At 44.4% G+C, this 21,749-nt stretch overlaps 1 protein-coding gene across 3 annotated transcripts in view; it reads left to right on the forward strand.

The window, feature by feature from the left end:
• mei4 (meiosis-specific, MEI4 homolog (S. cerevisiae)) overlaps positions 1-21,749 on the forward strand; it is a 31,900-nt gene that overhangs the window by 8,698 nt on the left and 1,453 nt on the right. Inside the window, exons 3-5 of one of the 3 annotated variants that reach the window (XM_048206203.1) lie at positions 2,268-2,771; positions 10,081-10,212; positions 19,922-20,440. In XM_048206203.1, coding sequence (XP_048062160.1) covers positions 2,268-2,771; positions 10,081-10,212; positions 19,922-20,083 — 798 coding nt within the window. In that variant the 3' untranslated portion in view covers positions 20,084-20,440. Of the gene's footprint in view, positions 1-2,267; positions 2,772-10,080; positions 10,213-19,921; positions 20,441-21,749 lie in introns of those variants that run through there. The other 2 variants (XM_048206204.1, XM_048206201.1) reach the window with 2 other exon arrangements.

The raw sequence follows: 21,749 nt of genomic DNA on the forward strand, positions 1-21,749 counted from the left end.
TCTCACAAGGAATGTCACGGCAGTGATTGACAAGCCAGAGGGCCAAGCGTGATCATCGCGTAAACGATTGGCTGATGTTTTTAAGGCCCTACCTCGTGCACAGATGATGTATATTAATATTATTCCTTTCAGTGCACCTAATAAATAGTCTTTTATCAGTTAGTAAAGACAGTTTCAAGTAATATTGCAAAAATGTATAAAACAAAACATCCTCTTTAGCACCTTTAAATGACCAAAAAAAACACACTTTTGCCTTGAATTAGTTTTTTACAAGTATATAATCAGTAAAACGGAATCAAAGTCTGAAGTGTTTGGGCGTTTTTAGATCTGTAGATTGTTTGCTTTGATCCGATACGGGAATTTAAATTGTTACAATGCTGCAATTTTCTTCTTGGCTCGGATTGCTTTTACAAGCATACCAAAATGTGTTTATCAAGTCACATGTGAGTAAAACTGTCCTCTCACTGACCATATTGCACAGGGCTCCAGTCTGTGACCAAATAATCACATTTTGTCACAAAAAAAAAAAAAAACAACTTTTTTTTCCTGCTGATGTGATCACCACATTGCCCAACTGATATGAGCTGCCATTTCTGTTGCATATGAGAAACATCAAACGGCAAACAAAATGAAAGTGGAACAAAACCATTTATCAGCTCGGAGCAATAATAGACAACGCAGCACAAGTTCAGAACAGGTTTACTCGTGGGCTGATCTTGAGCACAAGACAATGTTACTACACAGCAGTGGGAGATCCAGTGAGAAAGTGTTTGAATTTGCCACAGTATTATATCGCTAATATCGCTGCAAGATATAGCAACATTTTTACAACATTTCCACTCCCTAAAATATAGAAAAAAGTAGGAAGTCTGAAAGTCTCATGAAAAACAAAATCTTCGAATTGTGACTGAATTACACAGAAAGCAAGTAAAGAGCCCTGTTTGCACCCTTGTAAACCTGCAAAGATACAGTACAGTAAAAAGTTTTAGGCACTTGTGTAAAAATGCTGTAAAGTAAGGATGCTTTCAAAAATAATGTCATACATAGATTTTCTTTTTGTCAGTAAACTTCTATTAACTAAATCAGATCAATTATTTGTGTGTACACCTTTTGCATTTAAAGGGTTAGTTCACCCAAAAATGAAATTAATGTAATTTATTACTCACCCTCATGTCGTTCTACACCCTTAAGACCTTCTTTCATCTTAGGAACACAAATTAAGATATTTTGATTAAATCCGATGGCTCAGTGAGGCCTCTATAGACAGCAATGCCATTGTAGCTCTCAAGATCCATAAAGGTACTAAAAACACATTTAAAACAGTTCATGTGAGTTCGGTGGTTCTACCTTAATATTAAAAAGTGACGAGAATACTTTTTGTGCTCCAAAAAAACAAAATAATGACTTTTCAACAATATAGTGATGGGCCGATTTCAAAACACTGCTTCAGAGCTTTATGAATCGAATCAGCGATTCGGATCTCCTATCAAACGGCTAAACTGCTGAAATCACATGACTTTGGCGCTCCAAATCACTGATCCGATTCGTAAAGCTCCGAAGCAGTGTTTTGAAATTGGCCCATCACTATATTGTTGAAAAGTCGTTATTTTGTGTTTTTTGGAGCACAAAAAGTATTCTCGTCGCTTTTTATTATTAAGATAGATCCACTGTACTCACATGAACTTTTTTAAATATGTTTTTAGTACCTTTATGGATCTTGAGAGTTACAATGGTATTGCTGGCTAAGCAGGCCTCACTGAGCCATCGGATTTAATCAAAATATCTTAATTTGTGTTCCAAAGATGAACGAAGGTCTTACGGGTGTAGAACGACATGAGGGTGAGTAATAAATGACATTATTTTCATTTTTGGGTGAACTAATCCTTTAAAACAGAAAGTCTCTCATAAAGAGACAGGCAGCACAAGCCTCAACAGTGCGACCTTGTTACCAGTAACATCAATCACCGTTTACACTGAATGTAATAAAATCGGAATCATTCTTAAGTTTTCGATGACTCCCTGGTTTTATTTCTGCAGTCTTGCTGGATTGTTTTGGTGTGTGATTTGAGTGCGATTGCCATTTTCATATACGTATGCCTAAAGTAACCAAACAGAAACAAGTGATTCAAGTGTAAAAACACCCTAAGAGTAAACAACAAACGACAAATGTTTCATCTTTATTTCATAACATGAGTCGAGATGTTTGCTCTGGACACAGGTCTCATTATCATAGAATGATACTGATATGCTGTGTTTTGCTTTCACAGGTCAAGAGATTGCCAAAGCACTCTCTCAGGACGACCCTGCAGCAGTTAAAGGGTGACTCTGGCTGTGACACTGATAACAGCTCGGAAACACAAATATACATTGCTAAGGGACCATGTTTGCCTCCAACCCCTCCAAACAGTCAGAACATTCCCCTCCAGGACAGGCAGTGGTGCCAGGACCACAGGATGTTAAAACACATGCAGTTTCTACAGTGTCTGAGTGGTTTGCGCAGAGTTTGTGAGCTGTCTCTGTGTCGCGATGGTGACGTGGTCTGGGATTCAGTAGTACAGTTGCTAGATTCCGTGGTGGAGGTTTTCAGGCAGGCACATGTTGGACAGCCTGTACATCACCCAGAGCAGCTGCATCATGCAACACAGACGGTGGCACAGACCCTGAGTCTAGGAGGAACACGTCATGGGTGTTCAGTGCAGCATTTTAGCAAAGTGGAAGATCTGTTGAAGGAGATGATCAGTCTACTACTAACCAACCAGCAATTCAATGCGGTAAGAGAGATGTTTGTGTACTGTGGATAAAGTCAGTCGCAGACTGGGTGACAAGTGGGCCAGGACAACTCATAAGCAATGCACACCAGATGGATCTTTCTGTACTCACATTCTTATTAGGGGTGTAACGAAACACTCATATCATGATTCGATACAAATCCACAATACTAAACTCTCAATACAATATTATTCGTGATATTTTAAGCCAAAATAAAGAAGAGAGTTTTTTTCATTATTATTAGTTTATTATTTTTCAAATAACATTATTATTATTTTATTATTATCAGGACCCACAAATATTCCTCCGATGCATTAATATACAAACCCGATTCCAAAAAAGTTGGGACACTGTACAAATTGTGAATAAAAAAGGAATGCAATAATTTACAAACCTCATAAACTTATATTTTATTCACAATAGAATATAGATAACATGTCAAATGTTGAAAGTGAGACATTTTGAAATGTCATGCCAAATATTGGCTCATTTTGGATTTCATGAGAGCTACACATTCCAAAAAAGTTGGGACAGGTAGCAATAAGAGGCCGGAAAAGTTAAATGTACATATAAGGAACAGCTGGAGGACCAAATTGCAACTTATTAGGTCAATTGGCAACATGATTGGGTATAAAAAGAGCCTCTCAGAGTGGCAGTGTCTCTCAGAAGTCAAGATGGGCAGAGGATCACCAATTCCCCCAATGCTGCGGCGAAAAATAGTGGAGCAATATCAGAAAGGAGTTTCTCAGAGAAAAATTGCAAAGAGTTTGAAGTTATCATCATCTACAGTGCATAATATCATCCAAAGATTCAGAGAATCTGGAACAATCTCTGTGCGTAAGGGTCAAGGCCGGAAAACCATACTGTATGCCCGTGATCTTCGGGCCCTTAGACGGCACTGCATCACATACAGGAATGCTACTGTAATGGAAATCACAACATGGGCTCAGGAATACTTCCAGAAAACATTGTCGGTGAACACAATCCACCGTGCCATTTCGCCGTTGCCGGCTAAAACTCTATAGGTCAAAAAAGAAGCCATATCTAAACATGATCCAGAAGCGCAGGTGTTTTCTCTGGGCCAAAGGCTCATTTAAAATGGACTGTGGCAAAGTGGAAAACTGTTCTGTGGTCAGACGAATCAAAATTTGAAGTTCTTTTTGGAAAACTGGGACGCCATGTCATCCGGACTAAAGAGGACAAGGACAACCCAAGTTGTTATCAGCGCTCAGTTCAGAAGCCTGCATCTCTGATGGTATGGGGTTGCATGAGTGCGTGTGGCATGGGCAGCTTACACATCTGGAAAGGCACCATCAATGCTGAAAGGTATATCTAAGTTCTAGAACAACATATTGCTCCCATCCAGACGTCGTCTCTTTTAGGGAAGACCTTGCATTTTCCAACATGACAATGCCAGACCACATACTGCATCAATTACAACATCATGGCTGTGTAGAAGAAGGATCCGGGTACTGAAATGGCCAGCCTGCAGTCCAGATCTTTCACCCATAGAAAACATTTGGTGCATCATAAAGAGGAAGATGCGACAAAGAAGACCTAAGACAGTTGAGCAACTAGAAGCCTGTATTAGACAAGAATGGGACAACATTCCTATTCCTAAACTTGAGCAACTTGTCTCCTCAGTCCCCAGACGTTTGCAGACTGTTATAAAAAGAAGAGGGGATGTCACACAGTTGTAAACATGGCCTTGTCCCAACTTTTTTGAGATGTGTTGATGCCAAGACATTTAAAATCAACTTATTTTTCCCTTAAAATGATACATTGTTCTCAGTTTAAACATTTGATATGTCATCTATGTTGTATTCTGAATAAACATATTGAAATTTGAAACTTCCACATCATTGCATACTGTTTTTATTTCACAATTTGAACAGTGTCCCAACTTTTTTGGAATCGGGTTTGTACATTATATATAGTAGTTTAATGTAGTAATGTAGTCATTGTGCTCAAACTTTAATGTTTTTTCCTCACGCAGTAGGCTACTCGCACTTTCAGTGCAGGCATTTGTTGGATCTCTTAAAGTGCCCCTATTATGCCTTTTTTAAGGTTCCTAATATTGTTTTGGGAGTCTCCTATAACAGGTTTACATGCATGCAAGGTCAAAAAACACTTTTGTTTTCTCATAATATACATTTAATTTCACCTCAGTTCTCAGTGTTTTGTAAACGATTCGTTAGAAGCAGTTCAAAGAATCAGTCTCTCTAAACCCCTCCTTTCCGTGAGCCTACACTGTTCTGATTGGTCAGATGGCCCAAGCCTTTGATATTGGTCTACTGCACGCACCGCGCGCCCATTTCCATAACTCAATAACAGCTATCAATTCGAAAAATCATTTCATACAATGTATGAACAGAAAAGATAGCATCAATTTTACTGTATCAATTTGAGCCAGAGTCCAACGATGAAACGTCTGAAGTAGTCGATCATCCAGGAACTGTCACGACTGGAGTAGGACGTTATTTATACGACGTGATAGCAGCGTCACTGTTATACTTTATGTAGGTGCACAGAATGCCAAGCAAATCTGAAAACCTCTAAACATAAGATTATGTTTAGGCCAGATGTGTTTAGGCCAGATGTGTACACATTTAGGTCAGATGTGTACACATATCATTGTTTGACATTACAATGGGTGTTTACTGTTTACAGAGAGAATACTTCAACTAGTTAGTGTGGATTAGCATCCTAATATTCTATTACAATACAGATAGAGCTCCATACTCCTGTAATAATAAAAATGCAGAGTAAAAAAAATAGTTTGTTTTACAGTTATGTAAGCGAACCGGCCAACTATGTTGTAAATTCCCAAATGTGAAAAACTAATAATCTTCATATTGTTTTTTTTGATGAATTGTAGAGTTGTGGGTAGCGACGGACTTCTTCACACAGCCACTCTTCAAAGTTCGACGTCCATGTTGTTTTGTCCAGCACATGCGCAGTTGGTGCTTTTGTAGCCTAAGTACGCACTGTCACAAAAAATGGGATGAACGTGGATGTCCTGCAAAGATCCTCCGCGTACACCCACCGATGACGATTTTTACATTACGCGGACCCTAGCACACAGACTCTCCCAGTGCTCACTATATCCAACCCCTCCCACTATTAATGTACTATACATATAATGAATAAACCATCTAAAGTGTTTTGAATAATGATACTACTAAAATTAAATGTGATATGGTGATTCAAATTATGTTTGTGCTTTCACATTGAGGAGAGTTGTTCCATCGTGTATGCGCTTCAGATTATCAATGCAATCAATCATAGTTCTAATCGCAAGAAATCATGTCAAATTGACTGTTCCCAAACTGTAAATGGTTAGTTCATCCAAAAATTTTAATTCTTCATTTACTCACTCTCATGTTGTTTTCGTGCATCACTCAAGCATTTATACGTCTGTGTTTACTAGAATATGCGCGTCATTGTAAATCTTTTCATCATATAAAGCCAATGTGTCTCTTCAGGAGACTTGGATTTGGATTAGACCTCTCGATTGATTATTTTTACAAAACCTTTATGTGGATCTTTTAAGTTTTAGAGAAATGGACTTTAAATGGTGGCACAAGAAATGTCACAAGGCTTCATGTAATGTAAAAATATCTTCATTTGTGTTTGTAAGTTGAGCGAAAATCTTATAGGTTTGAATATTGACATGAGGGTGAGTAAATGCTGACAGAATTTAAATTTTTTGGGTGAATTAAACATTATAACCTGAATTAAACATTTCACCTTAAAACTGTCATATTCTACACTTTCATTTGTTGCCCTGGAAGTCAACTTTTAAATAGTAGTCAAGTTGTTTTTCGTAATCATTTTCCATACTCTCGCCGACAATACACAAGCACATTCTTGGCCAAACAATTGCAAGTACATAGTCTTGTTTGTGACATATTGTGCATTCCTTGCTTTACCGTGAAGGCAACAAAATTGCATACTTAAGGGAGCGATAGAATTACCTTTAAATGTTGGTGTCATTAGACCATTAGCTGTAAACATGTTGACATGCTATAGAACTCTATAGAACTATAGAACATGGAAAATACAACAACAATCATGAGGTATGAATTTGCATTTCTGGACACTACAATGTGAGATTGAGCTTGCTGAGCTATAAACATTCATGTTCACAATATGGATTGTTTCAAAGCAGCTTTACTGTAATAAACAGAAAAATAATGATTTCAATGATACATACAGAATTCAATTCTGCTGTAAAGCAGCTCTGGAAAGAAAATACACTGCTCAAAATAATTAAAGTAACACTTTTAATCAGAGAATAGCATCAAGTCAGTTAAACTCCTGGGATATTGATCTGGTCAGTTAAGTAGCAGAGGGGGTTGTTAATCAGTTTCAGCTGCTTTGGTGTTAATGAAATTAACAACAGTTGCACTAGATGGGCAAAAATGAGAAGACCCCCAAAACAGGAATGGTTTTAAAGGTGGAGGACATTTTTTTTCCCTACTCATCTTTTCTGACTGTTTTTCACTAGTTTTGCATTTGGCTAGGGTCAGTGTCACTACTGGTAGCATGAGGCAATACCTGGACACTACAGACTCTACTGCACAGGCAGTCCAACTCCTCCAGGATGGCACATCAATATTTGCCATTGCCAGAAGGTTTGCTGTGTCTCCCAGCACAGTCTCAAGAGCATGGAGGAGATTCAGGAGACAGGCAGTTACTCTAGGAGAGCTGAACAGGGCCGTAGAATGTCCTTAACCTATCAGCAGGACCGGTATCTGCTCCTTGATGGAGCAGGATGAGCACTGCCAGAGCCCTACAAAATGATCTCCAGCAGGCCTGATTACCTAATCAATCAAGAAACAGACTTCATAAGGGTGGCCTGAGTGCCTGACGTCCTCTAGTGGGCCATTTGCTCACTGCCCGGCACCGTGGAGCTTGATTGGCATTTGCCATTGAACACCAGAATTGGCAGGTCCGCCACTGGTGCCCTGTGCTTTTCAAAGATGAGAGCAGGTTCACCCTGAGCACATGTGACAGACGTGAAAGGGTCTGGAGAAGCTGTAGAGAATGTTATGCTGCCTGTAATATCGTTCAGCATGTCAGTGATGGTCTGGAGAGGCCTATCCATGGAGGAACGCCCAGAACTCTACAGGCTAGACAATGGCACCCTGACTGCCATTAGATATCAGGATGAAATCCTTGGACCCATTGTCAGACCTTAAGCTGATGTAGGGGGTCCTGGGTTCCTCCTGGTGCACGACAATGCCCAGCCTCATGTGGTGAGAGTATGCAGGCAGTTCCTGGAGGATGAAGGAATTGATACCATTAAATGGCCCCCATGCTTGCCTGACCTAAATCCAATAGAACACCTCTGGGAGATTATGTTTCGGTCCATCCGACGCCATCAAGTTGTACCTCAGACTGTCCAGGAGCTCAGTGATGCCCTGGTCCAGATCTGGGAGGAAATACCCCAGGACACCATTAGGAGCATGCCCAGACATTGTCAGGCATGCATACAAGCATGTGGGGGCCATACAAACTACTGAGTACCATTTTTTGCTGCATCATTTTTTCACTTGATTTTCGGGGTGTCTTTGAATTCAGTCCTCTGTAGGTTGACAATTTTCATTTCCATCAAATGATGTGGAATCCTTTAATTTCTAAAACATTACCCAGTCCATATCAGTATAGATATCCACCATGATATTTTTCCCCATTGAGATCTGATGTGTTTTCAAAGTGTTCCTTTAATTTTTTTGAGCAGTGTAGTATCATTCATTGTTAAAGGTCCCGTTTTTCGTGGTTTTTTGAAGCTTTGTGTTTATAGTGTGCAATATAACATGTGTTCATGTTTTGCGTGTAAAAAAACACAGTATTTTTCACATAATTTACTTATCTGTATACCGCTGTTTCCACTGTCATAAAAACGGACTGATGACTTCCTTGTTCTATGAAGTCCCTCCTTCAGAAATACGTAACGAGTTCTGATTGTGCCAGCGGTTCCTGTGTTGGGATTCGACAGCAGCTTAGCGAACCTTGCCCGGAAAGGTCACGCCTCTTACCATAACGTGGAGATGCACGCGCTCAGTGTTATTGTAAACATGTCTTTAATTTTACCCTATCAATTTGAGCCGGAATCAGACCCGGTGATTGGACTGCAGGATGAAAATAACAGCGTTTCGACGACATGGCGACAAACACACTCTACAAACGCAACTCTTGTGTATTCCTGTGGGCGGAGGTTAGTCAAAAAACTGTTTTATTGACGTCATTAAAGAAGGAAGTAGAGGGATGTAGTCCAAACTGGCCGTTCGATGTAGGCGACTTCTGTTAAATAAAATATCTCGCTTGGCATTGAACTTTGAGCTTTAAAATTTTACAGATTTTATTTATACTCTAACAACAACATTACACACTAACTAAAGTTTGAAACATGGGATCACGAAGAACGGGACCTTTAAGCTGAAGTCTGTTTCAGATCAATTCAATAACTGTGTAAAGTTATTCAATTATGAAATGTTCAATTCATCTGTAAATCAGTTCTGGAGAAATCAGTGATGTAATCATCCAGCTCAGTTCCGTTGTCATCCAATAATGTCAGTTTCTGGCTTCTGCAATGTATTTGAATACAGTTGCTGTTGTGTTTGTTTTTATAGTACAGTGCATCAATGAGTGGTAAGAACCTATTTCAAACTCTAAAGAGGTGGTCAAACTACACTTTTCATTCCATTTACTTCCATTCACACAAGCAGGAGACATGCTCATGCAAATTTTGCTGTGTTCCAAAGCTCAAGTTTGGCCAGTGTGACTAATAGAAGATTGATGCATCATGGTGTGACCTCATAGCTGAATTAAAAAAAGAGTTGCAGCTTTACAGTATAGTGGAATATATTGCATATTTTAATATTTTGGATGAATTAAATGTATTATAAAAAAAAAAGTGAGTCGCATGCATTATATTATGACTGTTGCACTGTCTGTAGAAATTTTGTGTACTCAAAGTGTAGTGTGACCACGGCTTTGCAGGAAAGGGAGAGTGGTGCCATTGACCTAGAAAATGTTTGTGACAGCCTTCATAGTCCTTTTTTAGAAACCTAATATGGATGAAGTGCTTAATTTACTGTATATATATTTAGCCTATCAGTATCAAAAGTTTTGCACAATTTTTCCAGCAGCTTTCTCATGATCCTGAATCTCATTTTAATTTCCTCGTATATGAAACATATATTCTGTAATTTCAGTCTGTTTATTTCATTTTTCAGTATTTCTGTTTCATTACTGTATCATCTAGAGGCCGATCTGTCTGATGTGGTCTCATTTTGCTGTTAGTTCTCAGTCCATGGCGTGCTGTTAGAGTGTCTGCTGGCTCTGGGAGGAAGTTGTGTCCTGAGAACTTCATTTATTCAACTCTTAATGTCTCAGACCATTCAGCTGGCACAGCAGCTATGGGAAACCTGTGAGGTAGGTTACAACACACTACGCATATAGATATCAAAACATTCTTCCTATTGAGGCACTTGTTTGTTAGTGGAAAAGTTCAGTGTTTTAGTTTAATGCATTTATCTAAAGAAACTGAAATTAGTAAGGTACAGTATTATTGACAATATTACTGAAGCACCTTAAAATACATTAATGACAGTATTTTAAAACTAAGTTTTATGTATTAAAATGTATTGGGTAAGAAATACCAAAGATAAGAGTCATATCATACCTGAAGCTGAAATAGGTTGTTTTCACATATTTTGCTTTTTCAACACAATGTGCTGTCTTTAAATGCAAGGTGTCATTTTTTAAAGGTGCCGTAGAACGTCTTTTCAAAAGATGTAATATAAGTCTAAGGTGTCCCCTGAATGTGTCTGTGAAGTTTCAGCTCAAAATACCCCATAGATTTTTTTTTATTAATTTTTTAATTAATTAATAAATTTTGGGGCATCATTAACTATGCACCGATTCAGGCTGCGCGGCCCCTTTAAATCTCTGGCTCCCTGCCCTCCCGAGTTCTCAACTATAAGTGCAGTTATACAGTGCATAAACAAAGTTCACACAGCTAATATAATCCTCAAATGGATCTTTACAAGATGTTCGTCATTCATGCTGCATGCATGCATCGATTCCTGTGAGTATAGTATTTATTTGGATGTTTACATTTGATTCTGAATGAGTTTGAGGCTATATGCTCTGTGGCTAACGGGCTAATGCTACACTGTTGGAGAGATTTATAAAGAATGAAGTTGTGTTTGTGCATTATACAGACTGCAAGTGTTTAAAAATGAAAATAGTGACGGCTCTTGTCTCTGTGAATACAGTAATAAATGATGGTAACTTTAACCACATTTAACAGTACATTAGCAACATGCTAACGAAACATTTAGAAAGACAATTTACAAATATCACTAAAAATATCATGTAATCATGGATCTTGTCAGTTATTATTGCTCCATCTGCCATTTTTCGCTATTGTCCTTGCTTGCTTACTTAGTCTGATGATTCTGCTGTGCACAGATCCAGACGTTAATACTGGCTGCCCTTGTGCAATGCCTTGAACATGGGCTGGCATATGCAAATATTGGGGTCATACATATGAATGATCCCAACTGTTACGTAACAGTCGGTGTTATGTTGAGATTCGCCTGTTTTCCGGAGGTCTTTTAAACAAATGAGATTTATATAAGAAGGAGGAAGCAATGGAGTTTGAAACTCAACGTATGTCTTTTCTATGTACTGAACTTATTCAACTATGCCGAGGTAAATTCAATTTTTGATTCTAGGGCACCTTTTACTCATGAATGAAAGAATCTAACACTTCAAACTTGATACTACATATATTCAGAGTAAAAAGTTCTCCTGGCATTTTTGCAACCTTCAATCCAGTTCAAATCAAATATTGTTCTCTCTGAATCTAATTGCAAGAATATGCCCACATCACACTCCTGGCAGTTCCATGGGGTGCTCCTTTTGCATCGTATGCAACAATGCTGACCCATGCTGGCCCTTCTGCGATAGGTTCTGAGTGTCACTCACAGGAGCAGGCAGATGATTGCATCTTCACTCTTTAGAGCTGCCATCCAGCACTCAAAAAAATAACGAACATAAAAAAATCATGGAAAGGATTTCCACATGATTAAGTTGCTTTATTTCAGCATTATTCAATTCTGTTATTCCAATTTTATGTACTTACGTTGGGTCAACTTAATTTATTAAGGTTGATTCAACTTATTTACTATGGTTGGGCACAGCTTAATTTAATAGTGCCAGCCCAACTAATTTGCAATGTTTTGGACCAACTCATTTACTTAAGTTGATCCAATCTATGCAATTTAAGTAGCCTAACAAAATTAATGCTGAAAGAAAGCCATTTAATCACGCGGAAATCCTTTCTATGATTTAATTACATTAATTCAAAGAATAGCTTTTGAGTGTTAATAAATTAAAACCTTTTTACCATACACTCAAAAAAAATGACACTTTAAACTAACTCAAGTCAATTATGGACAGTGTTTCCACACAACCAACTTAGTTTTTATTAACATTAAAGGTTTATTTTTACTCTATGCAAAATCCTTGAGTTGTGACAAAACAACTTACTAAGGAAGAATCTATGTAAAATAGTTATGTCCAACTTACTCAATTCAATCATGGACAATGGTTCCACATGATTGAGACAAGTAAAATCCAATAGAATCAACCATGTTAAATTAACTAGAATCAATTGTGTTCATTTAAAATAAAATAAATAAAAAGCAATAAATAAATAAATAAATTGCTTTCATATATATTGATTTTTACAATTAATTCTTCTTGTTTAATTTTGTGATTTACATAACTTTTGTGATGTTCTGTGTTAGAAATCTAGATGTGATACTGGATTCATCCTAAATTGCCTTAACCAAAAAGTAAAGCCTAAATTGATCATATGTCCATTGGTGGCAATGCTTTTGGGAAATGCAACCCAGAGCACTACCACAATGATAACTTTCTTATTAAAGTAATTTGAAAGTTTGTTAGCAGGTCCTCAACCAAAACACAAGTGCAACAATTCACCACAATGGTAACCCTAAAACTATTAATAAACAGAAACTTTTAAATACCAACATAATAGAACAGTAAACATTAAAGAAGTCTTTCCATTTTCTCATCTTCCTAAAAACTGCTTAAAATAACGCTTTATTTCAACATTTACACTCCTAGAGTTCAGCCCCTTTGCAAAGCATGATGGGAAGTGAAAATCCTGTTTGACTGAGTCCTGGTTGGGTTTACTTGATTGAAACAACATGTTATTTTAATATAAAAACATCAAGTTAAGTCAAAAAGTAATTGTTTCAACGTAATTTAACATGAAGCAATTGAATTTGAACCAGAAACCTAATACAATGGTGTTGAATCAAAATAAGTTGTTTAAAAAAGTGAACAGCATCAAAAAATCATTTTTTCAGTGAGGGGAACGCCTGTGAGCTGAGCAGCCAGCAGCTCCTGAAATTTTTGCCATGTCAGGGGCTTTTCCTGGTGGATGGCACACTGCTCTTTGTGTAAAATTAATCTATTGTTCCCTTTCAGTCGGTCACGTTCGACGTACGTCAGTAGTGACCGACGAATTGGGATATCGCTAGAGAGCCCCTATCAGCTTCGAGAAGACTAAAACAAGCCAATGAACATTGGCGTGCGATATTTGCATAACGCACCCCTCCCCATCCGGGGCATATAAAAGGGGAGGAGATGCAATCGCACTCTGTCTTTCGCTTCGGAGCCAAGCTTTGGTGTCCTACGGCTGAGAAGATCTCAAAAAAGAAGAAAACAGCACACTCTTACCGTGTTTGGCGCTACGACACTGCAGCGAGTCCACGAGCTTCCGGGTCCGGGCAGCAACATCGGCTGTGAGACAGCGTTCCGCTGTAATCCCAACATTGTTTGGTCTGCGATTTGGCCGGGTCCTGTGTGTGTGTGTGTTTAACACACTTCGTGACACTCCCTGTGTGTCTCATTCACAAAAGAGCTGTGAGTTCCCCCTCTATTAGACTTTACAGACGAACCCTGCATCTGGGGAGATGGCATTTCGTCTGTGCGCTACTGGATGTGGTCGTTCCCTGGTCCCTGCTGATGGGCACAATCGCTGTATCACGTGCTTGGGCGTTCAGCACGCTGAGGCCGCGTTTGTAGATGGTTCATGTTCTCATTGTGGGAACATGACTATCGCGGTGCTGAGGTCGAGACTTTCGTTCCTTGAAGTTCTCAGGGAGCGGGGGTCCCCTCCCCTATGCCCCGTGCGGCCGTTTTCTCTGGCTTCGGAACCGGAAGTGACGGTTCGGTCGGCGTGTAGGCAGGGTGACTTGAGGTCACGGTTAGGGCTTCCCCGCCGAGCGGAAACGCTCCGCGGGCCCCTGCCGCCTCTACAGCACCGCAACCCAGTGGTGTTACCGCCGTTGGTTTCATGCCTGGGCCCTCTTCGGAGCTGTCCAGTATTGTCCTTCGGTGCACCTGCGGAGGACCAGATGTCGATCACGGTATCGGAAGGCGAGCACGAGTCCTCGGGAGAGGATGACTCGGCTGAGCCCCCGTCTCATGGACGGTGGCGGCTGTGGCCGAGTCGGATCCCTGAGTTGATGGCTGTGCTTTCCCGGGCAGCCGAGAGCGTCGGGCTCGCGTGGAACCCTCCACCCTGTCCCGGCCCCTCTCGGCTTGACGATTGGTACCTTCGGGGCGGGCCGCGCTGGTCCTCAGCGTCCCGCCCCGATGCCTTTCTTCCCGGAGGTGCACGACGAGGTGACCAGGTCTTGGCGGACGCCGTATAGTGTTCGTTCGAGGACCAGGCCCCTCGTCCGCCTTCACCTCCCTGGATGGCGGGAGAGGCTAAAGGCTATACGGGGATCCCTCCAGTCGAAGCGGTCTGTAGCGATGCAGTTGTGCCCAACGGCCGCCGGCTGGCGTGGTGACCCACGCCTTCCGTCCCGGGCCTGTAAGTTTTCTTCCTCTCTGACGGAGAAGGCTTATAGAGCTTGTGGGCAGGCCTGCCTCCGCCCTGCATGCCATGGCCCTTTTGCAAGGTATACCAGGCAAAAGCGTTATCGGAGATGCCCGCAGGGTGGTCCTTGACCAACATCTGTTGGGGGAGTTGCGCGCTGCCACCGATCTTCGCCCTCCGGGCGACTAAAGGTGACAGCACGCTCCTGTTGGTCAAGCGATGGCTACTATGGTAGTCCAGCAGCGCCATCTATGGCTAAACCTGGCTGACATGAGGGAAGCCGACAAATATCGGTTCCTGGACTCCCCCGTGTCCCAGGCTGGCCTATTCGGCGACGCGGTGGAGAGCTTCGCCCAACAGTTCTCCGCTGCCACAGAAGCAGGCTGAGGCGATTCAAACACGTCTTGCCACGGCCGGCCCGCTGCTGCCTCCACCCCGCCGGCGGCGCAAGCCTCAGCCCTGCTCGTCGCCGAGGGCGCCCACCCTGCGTCGTCCTCCGCCCCTGCTAAGTTGGCCAAAGCAGCAGCCTCCACCAGCCAAACAGCAGGGAGCCGGTCGCCGGCCGGTGGTGCCCAGCCCGTCTCAAGCCAAGCCAGGTGGCAAGAGGTCGAGGAAGTCGCGATCCTGAAGCGGGCGACCTGGAGGAGGAAGGTTGCAGCTCTTCGGGGGGGATTCCATCTGCCCCTCCACCTCCCGGGGGAGGGCCGGGAGAAACTTGTTGTGTCTGTCCCACCGCTGGCTCTCCGGAGTCCAGCGGTACCCACCTTTTCACAAGAAAGAGCTGTTTCCCTTCCAATCCTCCAGGTCACAAGAGGGCGCGGTTGTCAGGACCCGGGGCTCTGCCTCGGTGTCCGCAGCCCCCTCTCATTTCGCCAGCAGGGGGCAGCCCCGATGGTGCAGACCGCGTACCACGTGTACTGTCTCCCATCTGCACTGCTGTCACCCCGCAGAATCTGACTCCACTTCGGGCCGCTGCAAGCCTGTCCGAGTCGGGTCCCAGTATTCTGCCTTCGCTGCCCCACCTTCCGGTGCGTCTGTGGTGCCCTTTGGTCCCGCTCGTTCGGTGTCTGGAAGCCGTGGTTAGCGCTTCCCAGCCCGTCCCGCTGGCTCATTCCGCACTATCAGGCTCGGCTATGCGATTCAGTTCGCCCGGCGTCCCCCGGTGTTCAGAGGTGTCCACTTACACTCAGGTGTCACTGGACAGTGCTCCTGTTCTTCGGGCGGAGATTGCTGTCCTCCTGGCGAAGGGTGCAATCGAGCCGGTCCCTCCAGCCGATATGAAGTCAGGGTTTTACAGTCCCTACTTCATTGTACCGAAGAAAGGGAGGTGGGTTACGGCCAATCTTGGATCTGCGAGTCCTGAATCGGTCCCTTCACAGGCTGCCGTTCAAGATGTTGACGCAGAAACGCATTTTTCAATGCATCCGTCCCCAAGATTGGTTCGCAGCAATAGACCTGAAGGACGCATACTTTCATGTCTCGATTCTGCCTCGTCACAGACCCTTCCTACGGTTTGCGTTCGAGGGTCGGGCATATCAGTACAAAGTCCTGCCCTTCGGGCTGGCCCTGTCTCCCGCGTCTTTACGAAGGTTGCGGAGGCGGCCATTGTTCCCCTCAAGGAACAAGGCGTTCGTATTCTCAACTATCTCGACGACTGGCTTATTCTAGCCAGTTCGCGGGAGCAGTTGTGCGAACACAGGGATCTGGTGTTGGCTCACCTCAGCCGGTTGGGTCTTCGGGTCAACTGGGACAAGAGCAAACTCTCCCCCGGGCAGAGGATCTCTTATCTCGGTATGGAACTGGACTCGGTCGCCCTGACTGCGCAACTCACCAGAGGAGCGCGTCCAGTCGGTGTTGAACTGCCTGAGTGCGCTCAAGTGCAGGACAGCGGCCCCACTGAAAGATGTTTCAGAGGCTCCTGGGGCATATGGCATCCTGCAGCCGCAGTCACGCCGCTCGGATTGCTTCATATGAGGCCGCTTCCAACACTGGCTCCACGGCCGGGTCCCGAGATGGGCGTGGCAACGCGGCACGTTCCGTGTTTCTGTGACACCTGAGCTGCCGCCGTGCCCTTCACTCGGATGGTCAGACCCCTCGTTCCTGCGGGCCAGGAGTTCCCCTCGAACAGGTGTCCAGGCATGCTGTGGTTCACACAGACGCCTCTGACCTCAGGGTGGGGCGCCACGTACAACGGGCATGCAGCCTCAGGTCTTTGGACGGGGCCTCAGCTGCATTGGCATATCAATTGCCTCGAGTTGCTGGCAGTTCGTCTTGCGCTGGGCCGCTTCAAGGAGCTGTTGTCAGGCAAGCACGTTCTAGTCCGCTCAGACAACATCGCGGACCGTTAGCGTACATCAATCATCAAGGTGGTCTACGCTCCCGCCGCATGTCGCAACTCGCCCGCCATCTCTTGTTATGGGGTCAGAAGCATCTGAGGATCCGCTTCGGTGCCATTCATGTCCCGGGTGTGCTCAACCGTGCAGCCGACGAGCTCTCACGGCAGCCTCCACTTGCGGGCGAATGGAGACTCCATCCCCAGGTGGTCCAGCTGATTTGGCATTACTTCGGCGAGGCTCAGGATAGATCTGTTTGCCTCCCCAGGAGAACTGCTCAGTGCCAGTGGTTCTATTCCCTGACCGGCAGGTACCCTCGGCACGGATGCCACTGGCACACAGTTGGCCCCGGGGTCTTCGCAAGTATGCGTTTCCCCCAGTGAGCCTTCTTACTCAACTCTTGTGCAAGGCTCAGGGAGGATGGGGAGCAGGTCTTGCTGGTGGCCCCTTATTGGCCCACCCGGACCTTGGTTTTCGGACCTGATGCTCCTCACGACAGCCCCTCCCTGGCCCATTCCTCTGAGGAAGGATCTTCTGACTCAGAGAGGGGGCACCCTGTGGCACCCGCGTCCCGACCTGTGGAACCTCCACGTGTGGTCCCTGGACGGGATGCGGAGGTTCTAAGTGATCTCCCGCAAGCGGTTGTAGACACTATCACTTCCGCAAGAGCTCCTTCCACTAGGAGTCTCTATGCGTTGAAGTGGAACCTGTTCGTTGACTGGTGCTCTTCTCACCGAGAAGACCCCCGATCATGCTCGGTCAGATCCGTGCTTTCCTTCCTGCAGGAGGGTCTGGAGCGAAGGCTGTCTCCCTCCACCCTCAAAGTGTATGTTGCCGCACATCACCACCAGTTGAGGGTAAGTCCCTGGGGAAACACATCTGACGATTCCTGCATCCTCCTCGCCCTTCCTCCGACCCTCTTGGGAACCCTGGTTCTCACAGCTCTCCGGGGTCATCCCTTTGGGATCAGCACGATCTGGTTCTTCTGGTCATTGGCTTCCCTGAAGAGGGTAGGGGATCTGCATGATTTTCGGTCGACGAAAGGCCTAGATTCGGGCCCGGTGATTCTCACGTTATTCTGAGACCCCGGCCTGGATACGTGCCCAAGGTTCCTACCACTCCCTTCAGAGATCAGGTAGTGAACCTGCAAGCCTGCCCTCGGAGGAGGCAGACCCAGCCCTGGCTTTGCTCTGTCCAGTCCGCGCTCTGCGCGTTTACGTGGATAGAACTCGAAGCTTCAGGACCTCAGAGCAGCTCTTTGTCTGTTACGGAGGCCAGCAGAAAGGGAAGGCTGTCTCCAAGCAGAGGATGGCCCACTGGATTGTGGATGCCATCGCCCTGGCTTATGATTCCCAGGGCGTGCCTTGCCCGTTCGGGTTGAGAGCCCACTCCACCAGAGGAGTGGCCTCTTCCTGGGCGTTGGCTCAGGGCGCCTCGCTGACAGATATCTGTAGAGCTGCGGGCTGGGCGACACCAAACACGTTTGCTAGGTTTTATAGCTTACGTGTGGAACCGGTTTCTTCCCGTGTACTCGCTTCCACGAGCCGGTAGACGCGTTGAACCTGTTCTATGTGTCGGCTTGCAATGCCATTCCCGCCCTCTGGGCTGGATACGTGCATCTTTGACTCCAGTCGTGTTCCCCGATCGGTGAACCCTGTCGAGTTCCTCCGCCTCCCCTTTCGGCTCGGACATTGCGGAGTGTCTGATGCCAGACCAACATCCATCTTCGATGTCGTCTGTTGGTTGGGTTCCATATGTTGCAATCCCTCTAGGTGAGTGACTCCATATGTGTATTGTCCACGGTTACTCCCTACGGTGAGCCCGTGTCTTCCCCTTAGCAGAGTTTCTGCTGTCACCTGCCAGATGAGTCTCCCCCTACTCAGGTGGAGCCATCCCAGGGACTCATATGCGTTCTGCCCTTCGGGCCAGGCCATATGTTCCACGTAAATTCCTTCCCCACTGGGTGGGTAGTGGCTCCGCAGCGCCCCCCTACGGGTTCGCTTCCCCAGTGTAGTCTAGTTTACTTAGTGGGTATATCGGAACAGCAGTAGACTTCCCGGCGGGTAGCTCGCCCCCTTCACCGTCCCAATTGGTGCGACGGGCGGCTGAGCTTGCGCTGGGCACTGGAAGGGGTTCGTAACTGTGGCGTTTTATTTGGGATCCCAATTCGTCGGTCACTACTGACGTACGTCGAACGTGACCGACTGAAAGGGAATGTCTCGGTTACGTATGTAACCCTCGTTCCCTGAAGGAGGGAACGGAGACGTACGTCCCGTCGCCACAGTTTCTGTACCCTCGCTGTTGTGCGGACACCAGTTGTCTCCTCAGCGAAAAACAGAGTGCGATTGCATCTCCTCCCCCTTTTATATGCCCCGGATGGGGAGGGGTGCGTTATGCAAATATCGCACGCCAATGTTCATTGGCTTGTTTTAGTCTTCTCGAAGCTGATAGGGGCTCTCTAGCGATATCCCAATTCGTCGGTCACTACTGACGTACGTCTCCGTTCCCTCCTTCAGGGAACGAGGGTTACATACGTAACCGAGACGGTCACTGCAGTATCCAGGAAGTGCTGGAAAATGACCCACTTCCGTGTTTTACAATGCACTGACTTTGTTCCCTGCATCTGGCCAGAGTTGTCAACTCTACCCATATACTTATTGTGCTGTTGACCTACTGTTTTTCTTTTTTCTTTTTTTGTCTGCCACCTCAGCACAGTCTTCCCACTGTACACTGTATGGACAGTTGGTCACATGGAGACCTCTCTTGTGTCCATCCACAAACAAAACTTCAGGCTCATGGGAGCAGGGTGGTTATGTCCAGATAGAAACTGCTCATCTAATCTTCCACAAACTTTCTCCTCCTTCTTGCACTTCCACTGTAGATTGAGTCTGGCCATAGCGCATTCCATAACCTCCTGCAGCTCAACATACAGAGGGCAGGGAGGCTGAGGTCTCAGCCATTTCAACCTTTTCACCCTCATCAGCCACTTCCTGCTCATCCTGGCTTGACGCCAGTAGAGCACTGGTTGGATTGGAAGATGTAAGAGACGACACATCTTCCTCCAGCAGCTCGCTCTCATCGGCCGCTGAAGAGTGCAAGAGATTTATACCTCTCTCAAACTCCTCAGCGAGCTCCACCTGTGACCCCCATGATCTCAATCTCCTCCTCGCCGCGAGAGCAGGACCCGAGCCACAGGTTACAGGTATTCGTACCAAACCGTTTCTGTACAGGACTTCCAGGACTTTCGCGGCACAGGACATATCTCGTGTAATCGCTCAATCAGTGTTTCAACAGCAGAAAGACGTCAATAAAACAGCTTGTAAACAATGTCACGTAGCATTATTTACCTCAGACAAGTAATTCCGTGTCCACAGCTTGTTAGTTCGCTTGAGAAATGAACTCTTTTGCTAAATATATGCACAATATTAGCCTATTCATTATATTTTACTTAACCTGTTAGTGATGTGTTGATTATTTAAAGTTTGTTTAAATAAATCAGTCATGAAAATGACAGCCACTGTATAAATTATTATATTTCAACAACGAATTGGAATAACAACATAATTTTATAATTAGATTTAGAAGTTAATGCAAAAGCTGCCTTATGTGCAGTTTACATGTTTGCATTCAATTTGTTATTTGAGTTTTGATTATTATATCTAAAAATAAATAGCAATTGAATGTAGGGTAATAGTTTGGGCTCTAACCTTAAATATTATAGTAATGTGCTAGTAAGGTCTCCCTACATAGTTTATAGCATTAGCAGAGATAATGTTTTTTATCCTTAAGAAAATTGTAGTTATAATTGGATTCATTTAAAGGTGTAATATTTTCTGTCCGCTAGAGGCCTATTCAAAACAAAGGCATAGCTTGATGACTCCAAGTTTGAGCACGGAATCTTGGGACATGTGGTCTTCACCTCAACGGCCAGTGGAGATAATCGGGATAGGACTCGGGAAGAAATCATGTTCATGGATGCAATTATTAACGTTAAAGGTGCTCTAAGCGATCCTGGGTGGAGTAACTTCCTGTTGACGTTCGAAGTGTTGTCAAACAAAACAGAGGCTAGCTAGACCCTCCCTCCTCCTCCTCCTCCTCCTCCCCTCCCCTCTGTGCTTCCTGAAACAGTCATGAATGCGCATTTAAAATCATTCTTGTCGGTTATTGGCTGGAACATGTTTATTATGTTTCGTGGTCCAGGCTGCACCAGGTAGTTTTTGTTGCCATTTTTGGAGCTTGTGGCGACTACGTTTTTTTACAGTGTGTTCAGGGGACAGGCAGCTAGCGGATAGTGAGGAGATGTTTGCTCTATGTGACAAAAAATGTTTTGGCCTAAAAACAGCTTTAATGAAGCAGAGAAGGCCCGAGTGTTGTGGGAGCTGAACGAGGTCGCTGGAGCAATTGCGCAACACATGCCGCGAGCAGCGGAACTTTTATTATGTCACAGTCGCCGGCACCGCTTCCGCTTTTCTGGTCATGAGTATGAGGTAACTCAGCTCTGTTTATCATATTAGATACAATCATGTGTGTTGAAAATGATGTTATAACGTTACTCTGTGCGTTCACTCGGCGGCTGCTGTGAGACACTGTTGCACACTGCAGTAAGCTAGTTCGATTTTAGAATATCATATTAATAAATGCTGGATGGTCTTTTGTTGATAAATGGTATGTAATTAATTTTAAAATGTATTTGTATGATGGAGAAAATT

This window comes from Megalobrama amblycephala, linkage group LG11, assembly GCF_018812025.1.
Source record: "Megalobrama amblycephala isolate DHTTF-2021 linkage group LG11, ASM1881202v1, whole genome shotgun sequence".
NCBI lineage: Eukaryota > Metazoa > Chordata > Actinopteri > Cypriniformes > Xenocyprididae > Megalobrama > Megalobrama amblycephala.